The sequence below is a fragment of the Rhineura floridana genome, chromosome 4 (genome assembly GCF_030035675.1).
Source record: "Rhineura floridana isolate rRhiFlo1 chromosome 4, rRhiFlo1.hap2, whole genome shotgun sequence".
In the NCBI taxonomy this organism is placed as follows: domain Eukaryota; kingdom Metazoa; phylum Chordata; class Lepidosauria; order Squamata; family Rhineuridae; genus Rhineura; species Rhineura floridana.
Window position 1 is genome coordinate 117,373,055 of NC_084483.1, and position 18,750 is coordinate 117,391,804.

The following is an 18,750-nucleotide window of genomic DNA, read 5'->3' on the forward strand; positions in this document are numbered from 1 at the left end:
TGCATTTCACATTAACACAGCTCCGATTATCAGACCACACTGATGAAGCATGATCTCTATCCTCCAAATAATATTTTGCAACTGTTCTTTTATCATTTCAAGAACAAGCTACAGTCAGAGGACTCAAATAAGAAACCTTTTACCTCTGCTTCGGAAACCACCTTCCAAAAGTATGATTTACTTTACAGACTGGTTTCAGTCTTTGAAAAATGTTCTTTGCTCAAGTACTGACTGCATATTTGGGTATTCGCTTAGAGAGCTAAGCAGCAGTCGTAAATAATTGCTTTTAATCATCCGTTCTTGGAAGCAGACTCTTAGTAAAACCTTTCCAACCACACACTTAAAATACTTCCACTTACTTTTATATAACAAAAATGTATTGGGGCACCAAACTGGGCAGAATTGCCACCTCTCATATTATATATGACAGTGGGATTTGCTGCATCACAGCGAATACTTCATCTGCATTCACTTTGTTCAGCAAGTTTAGTAGGCATGGGTGTATGTAGATCTGGGGTTAGGAACCTCAGGCCTAGGTCCAAAAGTGCCCCTCCAGGCCTTTCTGTCTCACCCCCAGAACTCTCTACAGGCCACACCCTCATTGGCCCCACTTCACACCCAAGTATTTTTCCTGGTTGGAATGTGCCCTTGTGTCTGGCAATACTTCTTGCTTGTCTGGATAGAGAATGGTGTGTGAGTATGTGCAGAAACTAGCCTACTGTTTAAGGTAAACTTTACATTTGTTCCTCTGCATACTTTTGTCACCATTCCTACATACCGCTGGCATGTTGCCCTTGAAAGGTTGCCCAGAAGGGAATGTGGCCCTTGGGCTGAAAAAGGTTCTCCACTCCAATGTAGATACTCAGAAGACATAAGACCTGTTCAGCTATTATGAATTACAATTGTGTGGAGCTAAAGAGTGGATCCATGTCCACTGGCCCTTCCTCCATCATGTGGCCCCACTAGCCTTGCCATTGTGCTATCTGCGTGTTGGGAAGAACAGCTCAAGAGAGAAGCCTGCTCTAGGTTTGTAGGCAATTCCTGTGATATAGAACCCTATGTAATGGGGGTTCTACACAACATGGGGAGTTCTATGTCTGTAGAGCAGGCTCCTTTCTTCAGATCTTTCCCCAAAGGCATGGATGGTGAAGGGGGACTGGTAATCATAAATTTCTTGTGGTCTAATTCTTCATAATTGCACCCAAGGCCTCCTGTCCATGACCAAATGGCACGGATGGTGACAGAATATCTTCAGAGATATATTGATTCCAGTCGTGTAATAGGAAATACTATCAATAGAATTTGCTGGAGTTAAAGCTTGGATATATTGCTTGAGTATACAATGTGGAATTCAACCATCTTTGCACTTTGCACTGAGAAGTTAGCTTTTAGCTAATTTTTATTTAAAGATTTTATTGGTTAATAACATTTTCTTAGTAAGATGTTAGGGCTTTAATCATAGGGCAAAGTGTCTGAAGATAGTTTAGATGGGTGGAGCCCATAGCTGCCTGTTTATATAATGGTTGAAGCTAAGCCAAAATCCACACAGGTATTTCTGAAGAAGGATTGAGCAGTCAACAGCTGGCAATTAAAAGCAAGAAGGCTAGATTATATTGGAACATGGAAAGCCCTCTGCCTCCTCGCCCTCCCACCCCATTCCACTGGTAGTTGAAGGTGTTTTTTTAATGCCAGTTAACAATCTTAAGAGTTTATCTCAGCTAATCATTCAAAATGATTAGCCAAATGCAGCCTTCGGCCTGGGGTTGGTAGGCAATAAACTCTAGCAGTACCTTCTTGTTCTTAGCTATTTGGTAGCTCTCTAGTCATGGACTGCAAAAAATGTACTTATATGCAGAATGGGAGGAACCTCTAATTTATCAAGAAAATGTAGTCCCTGTTATTTTTCTGATGGTGCATATGCAGTTGCGGTATATTCAGATTAATGTCAGCACTTAATTAGTAAACAAGCATGCACTATTTACTTACTTACTTGCTCTGTCTAGCAGATGCCCCATAATAATTGTTCTCTGGGCATCATGCAAAAATAATCAACACAGCTCAAAATCACAGTTCTTCGTATATCAAAAATTCCATACAGCAGCACTTACAAAACAATCAGAGAAAAATCACAACATCATTGCAAGCACCAATTAATACAAAGTCTGTTTGGAGAAGGGTTTCCATTGATGATTGCAAGGCTTGAATAGGTGTATATGGGAGGAGGTGATTCTTCAGATACTGGAGACTCAAGCCATAAAAGGTTTCAAAGGTCAAAACCAGGCTATGCTCGAGGCGCACTATTCAGTAGTTAGGGAAGGGCATCAAGATTCGGGTTCCAGGATCCACCACTTGGTCCTGGATAAGATAACAAAGTCTTTCACTGGATGTCTGAATCACTAAGAAAAATTTCACAAAGGTGGTGACAGATCAAAAGGAAGAGATTCAGTAGACAGATTTTGCTTTTTGCCTTACCTTGTTAATGAGCATCCTAAGACCATCTAGGAAAGAAACCTGCTTTGCATATTTAGCAAAACCTTTTTGTTTGTTTTGTTTCTTTTTAAAACCTATATTGAATGTGAGATCTTACAATTTATTCTGCAATCTTTCTTATGAGGAAAGACTGCAACATTTGGGGATTTGAAACCCTAATGTTTGAGGTTTAAAAATGTGTGAATGGTGTAGAGCAAGAGAATTTTTTGTCCTCCCTCATAATACAAGAACCTAGGGTCATCTCATAAAGCTGGTTGGTCAGAATTCAGGACAGACAAAAGATGCTGCTAATCTTTTATTTCGTTGTTCTTTTCTAGAAGGAATGGTTTTGTGCTGTATTTTAATTATTGTACATTGTTTTTTAATATTGTATTTTATTCATTGCTTCTGTGATTTGCTCAGAGAGCATATACTGATGGGCATCCATATGAAATCATCGTCACCATCATTTATTTCCTTCTATATAGAGTAGAACATAATTAAAATATGGAATTTGCTATCACAAGGTGTGGCAATGGCCACCAATTTGGACAGCTTTGAAAGGGGATGAGACAAATTCATGGAGGCTTAGGCAATCAATGGCTGCTAATCATGATGACTGAATATTACCTCCAATATCAGAGGCTGTGTACCTCTCTGTATATCAGATGCATGGGAGCATGAATAGAAGAGGGCTATTGTACTCCGGCCCTGCTTGTGGGCTTTCCATATGCATCTGGTGGGAGACTGTGAGAATAGAATGCTAGCTGTGATAGGTCTTTAGTATATATTCTTTTGTTGTTAATCTTGGCTCTTCTTAGAAGGGACCTTGTTTATAGCATTTCTTTAGGTAAAATTTACCTGACAAAAGCAACAATGGTTGATCAGATTTAAAAGTAATCAGAAGCAAGATCACCAGTATGCTGTTGGTGTTATAGAAATTGTAATTTCAAAGCTGGAGCAGTTGTAAATCAGTTTTAAAATCAGTGGTCTGTCGTTCACATTGGGAGCTCTGGCAAATTGCCCTAAGTGCTGTAACCTTTCTTCATAGGGGAATTGCTCCATCCCAATGATAATTTTGGTTGCCCTTTGTGATATGGATGTGACCTTTGTTTTTACTAGGCTTCACTTAAAATTGGAAGCCTTAGGTTGTAATCCTAATCCCATTTATTTAGGAGTAAATCCCACTGAATTCAATAGGATTTATTTCTGAGTAGAATTGGTTAGGATTGCACTGAGAAGACTTGAATAGGATTCTTTTATTAATATTGATTTTTAAAGAAAATATCTTTATACTGGCTGGCTTACTAAAATAAAAGTTTATTGGCATCCTGTTTATAATCTCTTCCCAGAGATTCAGTTTTTGAAATTTGTAAAGAAAATCGCACATGGAGGATAGGCTATGTAATCTGATATGGGTAATAACCCATATTTTATGTGACTGCTAGATTATAACATCTGGATAATGTCTGATGAAGAAATAAGCTGTTTTCCAAGTGGTGAGACAGAGAATGATTCTGAAGTGTTTTTATTCAGCGTGTATTCCTTTGGTTACTTTGGTTTGTATTTAGTATTTTACCCTTAAAAACAAATGTTTGCACACTGTTGAAGTGGTTCAGGATTTAGCTGTCCTTAAGTTTTATGCAGCAATCATAATGGAACATTCTGCAGTTCCAGGTTTCCAGCCACTACAATGATCAGTTCTTTGAATTCTTTGCTTAGTGACCACTCTTCACTATTCTCCTGACTGGACATGTGGGGTGCCTGATTTTCCTGATTTGTAGAGGTCCATTGTCTTTCTGTTACCCAACTTGATTTCTAGCTCTTAGGACCCAAACTGGTTTCCTTTCCAATTCTCATATTCAGTAGATATCTGAGCTCTCCATTTTGAATGTTAACCACACAGACACATACATCACCCAAACTCTGATCTGTGCTTGCAGGAATCAAGGGAAGTGTGTTGAGGGTTTTGTAGAAATATTCGACATGCTGCTGGCCACTTCTTCCCGCTTCCGAATGATGAATGTCCAAGGGGAAGAATTTGTGTGCCTTAAATCCATCGTCCTACTTAATTCTGGTAAGTGAGAGATGCTTGCTAACTGGTCAGTTACAGTTTAAAATTTAGTGTTGTTACTGCTTCTGTTTTGGGCATAAAGAAATGTTTTCGCTGCCATACAGTTACATGTTAAAAATAAAACCATAATCAACAACAGTGTGTCTGTCTGCATAAATTATGGGCAGAAGTGGAGTTTCAAATTCAGAAGAAATTCAGAAGTGCAGGGTCTCTTCATGATAGTCACAGCCATGACCCCTCACAGCCACACCCCCTTATAAGATTATTCACTAATAGGCAAAAACCCTTGCAATTTAAGAATGTACCTATAGCCAACAGATATTTTTTATCAAACTTTAAAAAGCAGGGAAATTGGGCAGCTATAGTGAATGCACGAGGGGAGCAGGAGACCTGACCTCTTCTCTGAGATATTAGGCAGCCCTACAAATTGGTCAAAATGCAAACACAATTTGGGTTGGTCTTTCACAGTCCAATCCACTTCCTGTGTAGCTTGGAAGAATTTGGTACTGTGTGCCTCTGAGCATATGGTGAGTGGTGGCAATACCTGCCATCTCCAAATATGGAGAATTACATTTTTGTATGTTTGTTGGTGTTCTTCTCACTTTGCTTCTTTTTTGTGTTACTACTGTTTCTACAGAGAATCTAACCTAGCAAAATATTTCTCTCATTATTCATTGTAGAAATCTGTGTAAAATTTATTTTTATTAACTTCAAAGCCTTTTTATTGGTCGATGTCTTATAATGGTGAAGATAGTCTTTTTGTTTCAAACTGGAAGTTATGTGCCATTTCTATTTTGGGCGCATTAACAGTTGACTCTGAAACTGCAGTTTGATGTAAAATCAGACAGATTGCAATATGTTGCTACTTAAGCAATGACTCCAGCTGTTGGAAAAACAAACTTGGCGTGCCCAAGATGCATGTTTTCAGCCTGCTGTGCTTAAACTACTTCACAAGGAAAGGTGGGCATGGTCAATTAAAAACATAGAGCACACCTAGAATTTAGCTAGGATATATTTCACTTCCCTCTGTTCTATCTTGTGCAAACTGAGACACTCCTCATGTCCATTGGAAACTATTCTGCAGAACAATCGGTGCCATTATTCCACAATTGTTTTTGGAGCTATTTTTTAGTGTTGCAAAATGTTGCTGTAGTTCACATATTCACGGAAGCAGAAGCAAAAGAGAATGATTCACTATAGGAAACATCACTAAAATTGCAAAGTAAATCAAACATATTTAAAGTGATTATCTGAACGATATCAACTGTTTTAATATAGTTGCTTCCTCCCTGCTAAAACAAGATCAGCACAGCACATGTCTTGTTTCTGTTATTTAGGCTGACTGCAGGTGTTGCCACCACTCACCATATGCTCAGAGGCACATGTTACCAAATTCTTCCAAGCTACGCAGAAAATGGATTGGACTGTGAAAGACCAACCCAAATTGTGTTTGCATTTAGGCAGTCCAAAATCTCAGAGAGGAGGTCAGGTCTCCTGCTCCCCTGGTGCATTCAGTCTAGCTGCCCAATTTCCCTGCTTTTTAAACTTTGATAGAAATATCTGTTGGCTATAGGTACATTCTTAAATTGCAAGGTTTTTTTTGCCTATTAGTGAATTTCCCTGCTTTTTAGTCTGGGAGGAAATGGGATCCTGTGCAAGTTTGCTGAGAATGAATTGATCATTTGCATGCTTTTTGAGTTCAGTGGGATTTACTCCCCTGCAATCATGCTTAGGATAGGTGAAACTGACACAGGGAATGGGAAGGGGAGGAGGGGGAGGGGAGCAGGGAGGAGGGGGAAGAGGAAGGTAGGTTTGATCATTTGCATGTTTATTGAGTTCAGTGGGATTTACTCCCATGCAATCATGCTTAGGATAGGTAAAACTGACCATGGGGAGTGGGCAGGGGAGGAGGAAGAAGGCAGAGGGGAGGAAAAGAAGAAGGGAGGAGGAAGGGACAGAAGGGGGAAGGAGGGGAAAGGCAGGTCTGATCACTTGCATGCTTATTGAGTTCAATGGGATTTACTCCTGTGCAATCATGGCTAGGATAGGTAAAACTGACAATGGGGGAGGAAGAGGAGGGGGGGAGGGGAGAGTAGAGGGAAGGAAGAAGGGGAGAGGGGAGCAGAAGGAGTGGGAGGGGGGAGGAGGGGATTGGAAGGGGAGGGGGAAGGGGGTAAAGGAAGGGGGTGGGAAGGGGCAAAAGGGAGGTGATGGGAGGGAGGAGGAAGGGAGGGCAAGTTTGATCATTTGCATGCTTTTTGAGTTCAGTGGGATTTACTCCTGTGCAACCATTAGGATCAGTGAAACTGACCTGGGGGAGGAGCAGGGCAGGAAGGGGAGGGGGAGGGGAGAATATTGGATGGGTGGGCGCTGGGCAGAAGGGGAAGCCCCTTTCCTTTCCAAAAGGAAAACATTGTGAACAGTATCATTCTTTTTCAGCGTGTCCACCACCTTTTTATTCTACAGCAGGAACATGTAGCCTCCCAACCAAATTTAAACCAAAGTTGTCCCTGGCCACATCCACACCAGACTGTTATTTCACTTTAAGCAGTCATGGCTTCTCCCAAAGAATCCTGGGTAGTTAGTGAAGGGTGCTGAGAGTTGCTAGGAGATGCCCTGTTCCCCTCACAGACCTTCAATCAGAGCGGCTGACTATTAAACCACTCTGGCCACTGGAGCTCTGTCATGGGAATAGAAGTCTCCTCTCAGTACCCTTCACAAACTACAATTCCCAGGATTCTCTGGGGAAAGCCATGATTGTCTCATGTGAAATCAAAGTCTGATGTGGGTGGGCCCCCCTGATTAGGCAAGCCCAGCAGCTGTGAGGCTTTTAGAACACTGACAGCTGGTTCTTACTGAGCATGCCCAGCATTATCATAGGCTCCCAGCCAAAATTTCTTAAATTAATTAAAAATCAGCCAGGCATTTTTTTAACTTTTAAACTGCTGAAGGTGAAGGTTGGAGTATGGGGCAAGGTCAGTAATAGGATTATAGGTACTCTGTGAACACGGCTGATTTTTAATTAATTTTGACAGATTGTGAGAACTCTGACAGAAAAAAGTCCAACAGGGGTGTGGATTTCCCCCCTCTTTTTACATTTTGAACTCTTTATTCTCTCTGACTGTTTTGGGTATCACCATGAAAATTTAGAGGGATGTTAAGCAAGCATTTTTGAGTTCAGGACTATAAGTTTTGTAAGGTTTTGTTTTGAAATGAGCTTATGGGAAGCATCAGAATGGCATGGGGGTATTTTCAATTTAACTTTGCGGAATGTGAAAAATCCATGGTGACTATAGTATACAACCACTCTTGTGGCTGTATAATACAACCTTCTAAGAGTATAGAATGATCTGGCCAGGTTTGAATACTGCTTTACGCTTCTCTATCACTGTCACCCTTTGACTGTCCTTTGTCACTGTCAGTGATATTGCTTGAATTGCGATGCATGTCAGGGCAAAAAAAAAATCTCCCTCTCTCGTAACACTGCAACTCATGGGCATCCAGTGAAGCTGAATGCTGGAATATTCAGGACGGATAAAACAAAGTACTTCTTCACCCAGCGCATAGTTAGGCTATGGAACTCACTCCCAGAGGAGGCAGTGGTGGCTACCAACTTGGAGCGCCTTAGAAGAGGATTAGAAAAATTCATGGAGGATAAGAGTATCAATGCCTACTAGCCACAATGGCGATGCTCTGCCCTCACAGTCAGAGGCAGTATGCTTCTGAATACCAGTTCAGGAGGACAGCGTGCTTTTGTGCTTATGTCTTGCTTGTGGGTTTCCCAGAAGCATCTGGCTGGCCACTGTGAGAACAGGATGCTGTATCAGATGAGCCACTGGCCTGATGCGCAGGAGGCTGTTCTTATGTTAATTTAGTGTCTTCATGTTTATCTCCTGCTGCTACCAAATTGCTAGATGATGTAGAAGGGATGCTATCAGGATTCACTGTCTCTTCTGCAATTACAGAATCTCACTCTCCACAACTTGTCTTGCCTTTTTGAAGCAGGAACTAATAAAGGCTTGCTTGCAATTAATACACATTGCAGCTTGCATAACTAACTTCGAAAGCCCTGCCACAATAAAGAAAAATACAAACTTTTTAAAAAGTCCTAGGTGTTTAGGCTCCCCCCCCACCCTTTAATGTCTTTCTCTGGGAGCTTGTTTTTCTTTTTTCTTTTCTTTCTTTTTTTGCTGCTGGGTTAAGTCAAAGCCTGTTTTTTTCCTAAATAAAGGAATTCACATTCTCTAAACAGGCCAGGCACTTATTTTGCATAGGAATTTGTAACCTTTTGAACTTTGTCACCTTCTAGAAGGTAGGAAGGGATTTTCTATCTCTTCTCCTATCCCCTTCTCCTTCCACACATACCTAGAATGTTATAAAGAGAGATTTTAGCCCGTTCAGGCTGGAATTTTTAAAATCATCATCATTATGCTGTAAAGCAGTGGTTCGCAACCTTTACGAGTACGGGACCCCTTTTATAAACTCAAAAAACGTTGTGACCCCTCCCCATGCTTATTGTAATTTTAGCCTCTGTTAACTCAAAAAATGGTGCGTGGCAAAATCACATCTCCAAACATCCATTTCCATAAAAAGCTTTGTGCAGACAGGGAGGTGTTTCTTTCTTTTCTTAATGCAAAGGCTTATCAAATTGGTATCCCCATCTCCCCCCCCCCAGTCTGAAGATGTACGGTACTGCTTCCCAACACCAGTGGGTTACAGTGTTGGACTAAGATCCAGGTTCAGATCCCCACCCAGCCATGAAGCCCACTGGGTGACCTTGGGCCAGACACAGTCTCTCAGCCGGACCAATCTCACAGGGTTGATGTAAGGATAAAATGGAAAGGGGGGAACTAAGTGCACCACCATGTGCAACGTGAAGGAAAGGTGAGATATAAATGCAATAATAAAATTTAAAAATAAATACATTTCAGCTGCAGTACTCATTCTGAGTAAGGGTGTTGTCAGCAGCAGCAGTGCAAGGAGACAGGAGTCGGTGATAGTAACTTCTTCTTCTTGGTAGCTTCACCCTCAGCCTCCTTTGTCATCTGCCACATGTTTTATAGGCAGATGCCTGCCCTTGGCATGGCGCTTCAGCAAAAGTCCTCCCCTCTCATTTGGAGCAAGGGGGAGGTGTCATCTGCAGCGGCAGTGGGAAGCAAACAGTGTCCAGGGAGTGAAGACTTTTTTTTAAAAAAAAATTAATAATAATTTTTTTAACTGTTCACAGCCCCTCTGGATTACTTTGCGCCCTCCTGGGGGTCATGGCCCCCAGATTGGGAGCCACTGCTGTAAAGTAAGGAACTTCCTTTCTCGGCTGCCATCCTAAGACTCAGAGTAACTGCATTTGGGCAGAGCTTATGAATTTTAGGAGAAAACTTAAGCATGGATATTCCTGATCCTAATCTCTGGTGTTGGCTGCACCACACACACATTCTTAGGCATATTCATTTGCATTTCATCTTACCATGCATCACACACACACCCCTCCCCAAACTTATCTTTTCTCTCTTTTTCTTCTCCCTTACTCCAGCTTTAGGCTGGAACAAAACCACATACCTTCCCCTTGCCCCCTTTTATTACCTCTGGGTAGAGAATGACATCCTTGTTAATGCCTGCCCTTACAACAATAGACATCCCTAGGAGCCAATCAGCATGAAAGGGGAGTGTGTTGACTACTGGATCTTCTCAGTGGCTTACCTCCTTTTATTCTATTTGGCTGCAATCAGCAGGAAAGGACAAGGAAGCATGAAAAAAGACTCTTCTCTGTGGCTAAAGCACTCCCCTTTCATGATGATTGGCTCATAGAATGCTTGAGACATAGAGACCCTGCTGGAACCTGGCTCCCAATAAAGTAAGGGGTTTAAGACAACACCCCAAGACCCTAGATGACTACACCCTTGGCTATGGAGGTTCATAGAGTTAATGCACTTCCCTGTGTGTCTTGGCCTGCTTGTCGATCGGTGTCCGCTATTGAAACTGAAAAAAATAGACATGCTAATCACATTCATGCAGTTTGTATCTCTATTTGGCTATGAGACCCTACCATTATAATACCTGCTTTCTACCCAGGCAAATGGAAAATGGTTAGGAAAATGAGGAGCGCGGAGGTAAAAGAGTGGTTGAGGAGTGGGGAGGGTATGTGCATGTGTTGCGTGTGTGAGAGAGAGAAAGAGAGAGAGAGAGGAAAAGGTGGGCACAGGGAGGGTAAGTTGTTTCTCTTATGCCACATCTACTCCATCAGTGTGTGAGTCAGTGTCTGTGTGATGTGGTGTAGGGATGGGCGAGAATTCTGCTGAATTCAGATTTAGTACCAGATTTTTCAATGGTCTGCATATTCTCCATCTTTGTGGACTGATCCTGTAATCCTGTCTGCTCCAAACTTCAGTGGGTTTCCCCTGACACCAGATTTCCTTCTCCACAAATATTCCCTCAAATAGATTGTTCTTTTATTGTTTTTACTCACAGCACACTGCATCAGTACATCTCTTTCTCTCTGCCACCCCCCATCCATTTGAACAGAATCATAGAATAGTAGAGTAGGAAGGGGCCTATAAGGCCATCAAGTCCAACCCCCTGTTCAATGCAGGAATCCAGCTTAAAGCCTACCTGACAGGTGGCTGTCCAGCTGCCTCTTGAAGGCCTCCAGTGTTGGAGAGCCCACCACCTCCCTAGACAATCAGTTCCATTGTCATACTGCTCTAACAGTTAGGAAGTTTTTCCTGATATTCAGATGAAATCTGGCTTCCTGTAACTTGAGCTCATTATTCTGTGACCTGCACTATGGAATGATCGAGAAGAGATCCTGGTCCTCCTCTGTGTGTGACAACCTTTCAAGTACTTGAAGAGTGCTTTCAGTCTTCTCAAGGCTATATGTGCCCAGTTCTTTCAGTGTCTCTTCATAGAGCTTTGCTCCAGTCCCCTGATCATCCTTGTTGTCCTCCTCTGAACCTGTTCCAGTTTGTCTGCATCTTTCTTAAAATGCGGTTTGCCGAGCTTGGAAGTAATTCGTTACAAAAAATGAATTACTTGTAACATTACTTTTTTGAGGAACTAGTGGGTAATTTCTTTACATTTTGATTGCAATAGAATGAGGAGTAGTTTTATTACTTTTGAGGAGTAATTGTAATGTTTCCAGCATTACTTTGGGGCATTACTTGGGGGGAATAGGGGAAGTCTTCTGCTCCTCTGATTCATGGATGAAAATAATGTGTCTCAAACTGGGCTTCTGCACAGCATTGCTCTTCCCTCATGCTCTGTGGGTGGGTAGGAGGCAACAAGGCAGGAGGTAGAGAGTGAGACAGGAATGGACTGGAGAAAACAATTGTTTTAAAAAATGGATGATGGTGGAGAAGAATGGTGTGGAGGGAGAAAGGAGCCAGAGGGCAGGGACATGTATAAAGGAGGAGGAGGCAGCAGCAGAATGAGATAACTGTGGAGGTAAGAGATGACAGTGTATGTGTGTGTGAGAGAGAGAGAGGGAGAGAGAGAGAGAGGGAGAGAAAATACTTGGCATGCAGAACAGCCTCCACTGCCCTCCTTGGCTGCATTTGCAGTGTTTTAACTTTTTTGCACCTGAGGGAAAAATGTTTGCTTGGGTGGGTGTGCCTAGTTGGTGGCAGGGCAGGGTCCAGGAGGTGGTTGCATGAGAGAGATTATGCTTGCCGGCTGAGTGTGTGTGTGTGTGTTGCACTTGATCTGACACACAAATATCTGGGTGGTGGCCTCTGCTTCCCTCCCCTCTTTCCTTAGCAGCAGAGAGACCACCACTGCTATCTTATGGATAAAAATAATTATTCTACTACCTCTGTGTGTGTGTGTGTGTTTATTTTGAATGTTGTTTTAGGCGACTTAGGTGTACAGCAGCCAAGGCCAGCACTTAAGTAACTTAAGTGTAATTGTAGTGATTACTTTTGAGTAACAGTAAAGTAATCAATTCCTTTCAGAACAATTGTAATTGTAATGGTAATTTATTCCTTTTTGTGGCCATGTAACAGTAACTATAACTTATTCTTTTTTAAAAGTAATCTTCCAAGCTCTGGCAGTGTCTAGAATTGGACATAGTGCTCAAGATGAGCCCTAACCAGTGATTTGTGGCCAGAGTTCCCATAATTGCTACTTCATCTACTAAGTTACCTCTATAGATTAGAATCAAGTCAAGGATAGCTGATCCTCTAGTTCCTTCCTCCACTTTCTGTAGGAAAAAGTTATTAGCAACACAAGTCAGGATTTTCTTGGAGGGGCCATGTTTGCCATCCTCCTGCATTTCTGTGCAGGGGTATATATTCCCTTCTGTTCTTTTTGAACAAGTTATATCCTTCAGTTGCTGTATTCCAGTCATGGGAGTGATCCCATCAAGTTTCAGTTATACCTATCAAGTTGTATTTACCTTCCTGTATTAAGAGTTCAGGTTCATCTTGTTTGTTTCCCATATTCTGGGTGTTAGTATACAGACTTCAAAGACCATGTGATTTATGGTCTGGCTAACTTCCTATATTTTTATGAAGACTGTTATTGGGTCCCATTAGAGCTGCTGTCCCAGTTCCTGTTACAGTACATAAGCCTTCATCAATCGTTACCTCCAAGTTTACATCTTCCTCCCCCTTAGGATTCAGTTTAAAGTTCTCCTGATAAAGTTATCCACGCTGTGGCCAAACACATTCTTCCCAGTCCTTGTGAGGTGCAATCCATCACTTGCCAATAGTCCATCTTCCAGGAAGTGTAGCCCATGGTCTCCCAGAATCCAAATCTCTCATGTCAGCACCATCTTCATCACCAGTCATTCACCTGGAATGGTTTTCCTTCCCTTTCTATTCCTCTAAGTACTGGAAGGATGGATGAGAAAACTATTTGGGACCCAAAGTCCTTGAGTTTCGTTCCCAGAGCTTCAAAGTCTGACGTCCATCAGATAGTGGACAAAGAACGAACCTGATTCTGCCGGTTAGGTTAACAGAATGCTTTCGAAGCAGCACCAACCAATGGATCCCATCCCTACCATGGGGGGGGAAGGAGAGAGACAAGGGCTAAACATTGGAGAAAGGAAATAGCTTGTTCCATCTCCACCAATCATACCTGTACACATACTCTCACATGGTATGTATATGACTGTATGGGAAAATATCTCACAAGACATTTCAATGTACAAGGAGGTGTAGGATGGCATGCTCAATTCCCCTGTCCCATGCTTCTGTTTCACGCACTGCACCCAGCCAGGTGGGTCTTTTGGCATGCTTTCTCTAATTCTGCCTATATAGAATACAATAGTATATAAGTCTGGGAAGATTTGTTTATGTAACACAGATGAGGTAAGGAGAGGCTCTTAATTGGCCAAAATAGACTGTGGATGCCAACAACTCATTAGGGAAGATGTTTTCACTCGCTGCTAAGGCCCGGGATCTTGGCCTTCAAGCAGGTGCAATGAATCATGCTTCTACAAAGCCCAAGGACACTGACCAACAGGACTGATAAACAAAGACAGAAGTGTGAGACCCAAGAAAAAGAAATATCCCCACAGATATAGCTAGTTAAAGTCACAGGTGCAAACCTGCACCCAGGTTCAGGGGCTTTTGAGGTATAAATAAGGCTCCCTAACTCTTGCTCAGGGAGCCTCAACATAGACCGAGTCCGGCGAGGTGCTGTGTACCTATTGGCCAGCTGGGATCTCTCCGTTGTTGTTACCCAGGGCTTCCAACAACAAAAAGGAGACCGTAAGATACCTGTGCTCAAGAGCTAATTTTATTGGTGTATTGCCTTGCCTGCTGTAAAAACACCAACTGCTGTCAAGTAAAGCATTGTAAATTTTCTTTTTTTCCACGGGTCTGATTTGAAATGAATCCTCGAACTTTCTTGCCTCTGGCAGAACAATGACAGTCTGTGCACCCGTGTAAGTGCCTGTACATTGTGCATCTATGTAAGTGCCTGTATGTTGGGTGGTGCATGTGCATGCATATGTTTGTGCTCAGTGGTAGTGGTCAGGGTGCATTCCTCTCCCACCACCTTTGTAAATTATCATAGATCTACACTTGTGCTAAAGTTGTTCAGGCAGTAATGAAGAGTTTAATACTTCTAACACACACCACAATAACTGAAGCACAGTGCTGCAAGAAAATCCTGACTGTATCATCCATCTAAAGAATCACTAACATATGCTTGCCCTCTCTGGAGGAAAATATTTAAATCTTGCACAGCAAGCTTGTTCCGCTGTTAAGCAGCATGTACTGCAAGATAATGTCTGTTAATGTTGATCACCAAAATTCATCTTATTGAAATCGAGACTCATGATTCACCAGTAGATGTGGTAATCCATTGTTTGCCTCCTTCGTTGCATCTTTTCATACGATACTATTAGGGCAGGCTCTTCTTGGATAGCTGCCTGGGACCAACAGATGTTTGAAAGGCCTCAGACATTGTGTGATCTCTAATCCACCCTCCCACCCACAGGAAAGCCAAAGCAATAAGCGTGTAGTGCACTTTCATGAGAAAAGATCGATTTCCTAGGGGCTCACAAAAGCCTAGACCAAGGCCCCAGTGACATGCATAATCTACATGGACACCTGAACCAAGGCATGTACTATAGGTAAAATCACTGCTTTGGACATTATACCAGAAGACTGAAAAAAAGGACAAAAGAATACTTTGCAAAGCCCCTGAGAGTGATTTCAATAAAATTGGCCTTACTTGTCTTTGATATAGTGAATCCTAAAATAAATTAATGGATGGAAAGGAAGTTTTCTCTCTCCTGCAGCTACCTGCACCTCAAAAAACCTTTCCAGAGGACTGGGTGGCATTCCTGAACAATGTCAGATAAGGCATGGGGGAATACTGGGGAAGGGGTAAATAGCCTCAAATCAGGAAAGTTCTTGATCCTCTGTAGCCCTTTTGGGGGGGGGCAGGTTGTTGCAGGGGGAGATAGGAAGTTTTCCTTCTGTGAACTTCCTTCTGTTTACTTATCTTTGAATCCAAGCCGATATTTATGTGAATACAGCCTTGGCATTTGCCTTTTGTTCCACAATGCCACATTCCTGACTCATGTTCAATTTGTTGTCCACTTTGATTCCCAAGTCTTCATCAATTAGGACAGATAACTGGACACTCATCCCTCATGTTATAATTGTAGCTTTGATTCTAGTTTCTTAGGGTGGTGTAGCTTGTTACACATTTTTGTTGAATTTCATTTTATTCTTAGCATATTCTCTGTGGAGCAAGCTGCTGTAGTCAAAGCAACAGACAGCACAAATTATTGTGGCATCAGCATTCTGAACAGAATATGCAGGAGCTTTGTCTTGGTATAAAGAAGCCACAATTAATACACACAAGATATTATGGCAAATCTTGCTTTAGCTGGGGATAACAGAGCAATGTTCTTGTTTTCAAAAGCATTGCTAGGTAAAGAGGCTAGATAGAAAACAAGGCAGTCCTAGGTGAATAGTCCTAGGAATGCTGAGGATGGTGTGACCAAGAAAAATCATAGGAATAAAAGAAACAACTTTGAATCTTTGGCCACTTGATCAAGGTAATGCAGGAAATGCAGGAAAAGGTGGCACAGAAGCTGTTGGGCTTCAGGGGCTTCAGGACTAGGCTACATATTAACTGTAGTGGAACTACTTCTGTCTGGTGACTTCCCTTCTCCCACTGTCTGCCTCCTCACATGAATGGCATGGAGGCATATTTGTTATTTAGCTTAGATACCACTCTTTACACACAATCCCACTGTGATTTACATAATAAAAACTTTGCCCAGGCATTTTAATCTTAGTTTTAATTTTAATTTTATAGTTAATTAATTGTAATCTCTATTAATTTTGTCTTAATCTGTTTTTAATGTGTTCTTATACCTATATGTTGTAATCCACATTCGCTGGTTTTTAAATGTGGTTTTATTCTGTTGTACACCGCCCTGAGAGCCTGTTGCTAAAGGGCGGTTTAAAAGTGCAATAAATAAATAAATAAATAAAAAATAAATTTATCACAGTCTACTTCTGTGTTGGAACTGTTTTTCAAACTTTTTTAAAAACAATATGTTTTTAACCTTTTTTCTAAAGATGCCTTCGAAGCTTTTAAAAAAATGTTTTTAAATTTGTTTTAAAGTCTGTTTTTATCATGTTTTACAGTGTTTTTAGTGCTTTTATTTGCCACTCTGGGCTCCTGCTGGGAGGAAGGGATATAAATCAAATAAATAATAAATAAATAAATAAATAAATATAATATAATATAATACAATAAAACTTCAGATCAAAAAGTATAGTTAAAAACTCAACAGTATAGGATGAGGGGGTATTGGGGGGTGGGGGTGGGAAAGGGATAAGGTAGGGAGGGTTTTGTTGTCAGAATGATGACTCTTTGGAATGTACTGTTAGTTATATTGAAAAATGAACAAAGTTTTTTTAAAAAACAAAAAACCTCAGCAGTATAATTTGGATTCAGGAGCGCTCCCAAGCTACATACCTGCTCCATCCAGGACAGTACATCTTCCCAATTTCTTGTGGAGATATTGCACACCAGCAGCAATCCTGAATTCTTTTGGCACTAGCAAAGAGTCTCCACAAGGATTTATGTAATGAGCCGGTTCAGCATTATAGTAGGGGAAGTCACTGCAGGGAAGTAGATAAAATTGGATAAGATTACTAGGGATGTGCTAGAATTCCACCAAAATTGGATTTGTTACCGATTTTTTCATTAATGCACTTATTGTCTGTCATTGCAGATCGGATTTTTAAGTAGTGATTGTCCTCGGCTATTTTCAAAAACAGATTTTAAGAACAATAATTTTATCTATATTTCCTTTCATTTATCAATATTTCCTTAAAAATAATCAATATTAATACCAATACTTTTTGCGCGAGAAAAAAACAGACCGGTAAAAGCAGCTGCTAGTGGACAAAGAATGAACTTGAATCAATATTGGCTTGTTTGGTCGACTGAATGTTTTTGAACCAGCACCAGCCAATGGATCCCATCCCTAAATCAGCCCTAAATCACTGTCCAAGAATCAGGATAGGAGCAGAAATTAGACTGGATCTAAGTGACTTGTTTTCCCACCCCCAATATCTATACCTGTATATATGTGTGTGTGTGTGTGATTGCCAATATCAAAACAGTTAATGCTATGCTATATTACATACTTTAGTAAACAGCCTTCTCTCTTTTAGTTTATTGTGTTGTCTGAACTGTAGGAAAAAGCAATTACTAAGATGATAGAAGCTAATTCTGCATCTTCTGTCATCACCATCAGCCACCTTTTACTGGTCCTTTACCTTGTTTTAAATCAAATTGTAGTTCTCATCTGAACTTTTCTGATGCAGTTCTGCATAATGAGAAAATAATTGAGCGAGACTTGACCTAAATGCACAGGCACTCAAGTCTTTTCACACCTCTACCATCTGGGAATATTGTTTAGAGATTTTGTCATGGACATGCTCTCGAACAAGTACATTCTCACGTGTTGTAAGGCAACCTTCCCCAGTCTTGGGTTCCAAGATGTTGCTGAACTACAACTTGCATCATTCCTAAGTATTGGCAATGTTGGCTGGGGATGATGGGGGTTATAGTTCAACAACATCTTGGAATTCAAGGCTGGGAAAGGCTGTTCAGAGATGTGCACATGTAAGCACATGAATGCCTGTATGTTTGAATAAGCTTTGCTTATATAGTTTGGTCACAGTCATGCATTAGTAAGCTGGTGGCGGTTTTGGTTTCGTTGGTGCATATTTCATGACTGAGTACTAGAGATGGACAAAACTTGTTGAATTTAGTTTATCTCAGCTTCTCATTTTTCCAACCTTAAGTTCAGTTAGGCCCATTTTCCACATCAGTCTGCAAATTTTTCTTTTAAAAGTCTCCATGGAAATTCATATGCACTTTGGGGCATATTTCTCCCTAATGTACGCATTTTTATATGCAATTTTACCTAATATACCAATTTTTGCAAGCAAGTTTCTGTAATGTTATTTTCACTAATAAACACATTTTTGTGCACATTTTATAGTTGGAAAACTATCACAAAATTCAGAGAAGTATGAATTTGGAAATATAGTTGTCTTTCAAATCACTTATTGATGCAGGAAATGCGAACTGAGTGAATTTCTCATTCTATCAAGTACACATATCTGGCTATTTTTGTGTTCCATTATTTAGAGTATCCTGCACAGATTGTGGCCTATTAATCTCAATACGGCTCACCAGCCACCAAGGTAGGGCAAAAAGTTCTCTCT

General features: G+C 41.1%; 1 protein-coding gene across 9 annotated transcripts in view; it reads left to right on the forward strand.

Annotated features, from left to right (window-relative positions):
• The window catches only part of ESR1 (estrogen receptor 1), a 383,776-nt gene that overhangs the window by 355,642 nt on the left and 9,384 nt on the right, over positions 1-18,750 (forward strand). For all 9 annotated transcript variants that reach the window (XM_061624146.1, XM_061624145.1, XM_061624151.1 and 6 more), the window contains one exon: positions 4,413-4,546. In XM_061624146.1, coding sequence (XP_061480130.1) covers positions 4,413-4,546 — 134 coding nt within the window. The remainder of the gene's footprint in view (positions 1-4,412; positions 4,547-18,750) is intronic.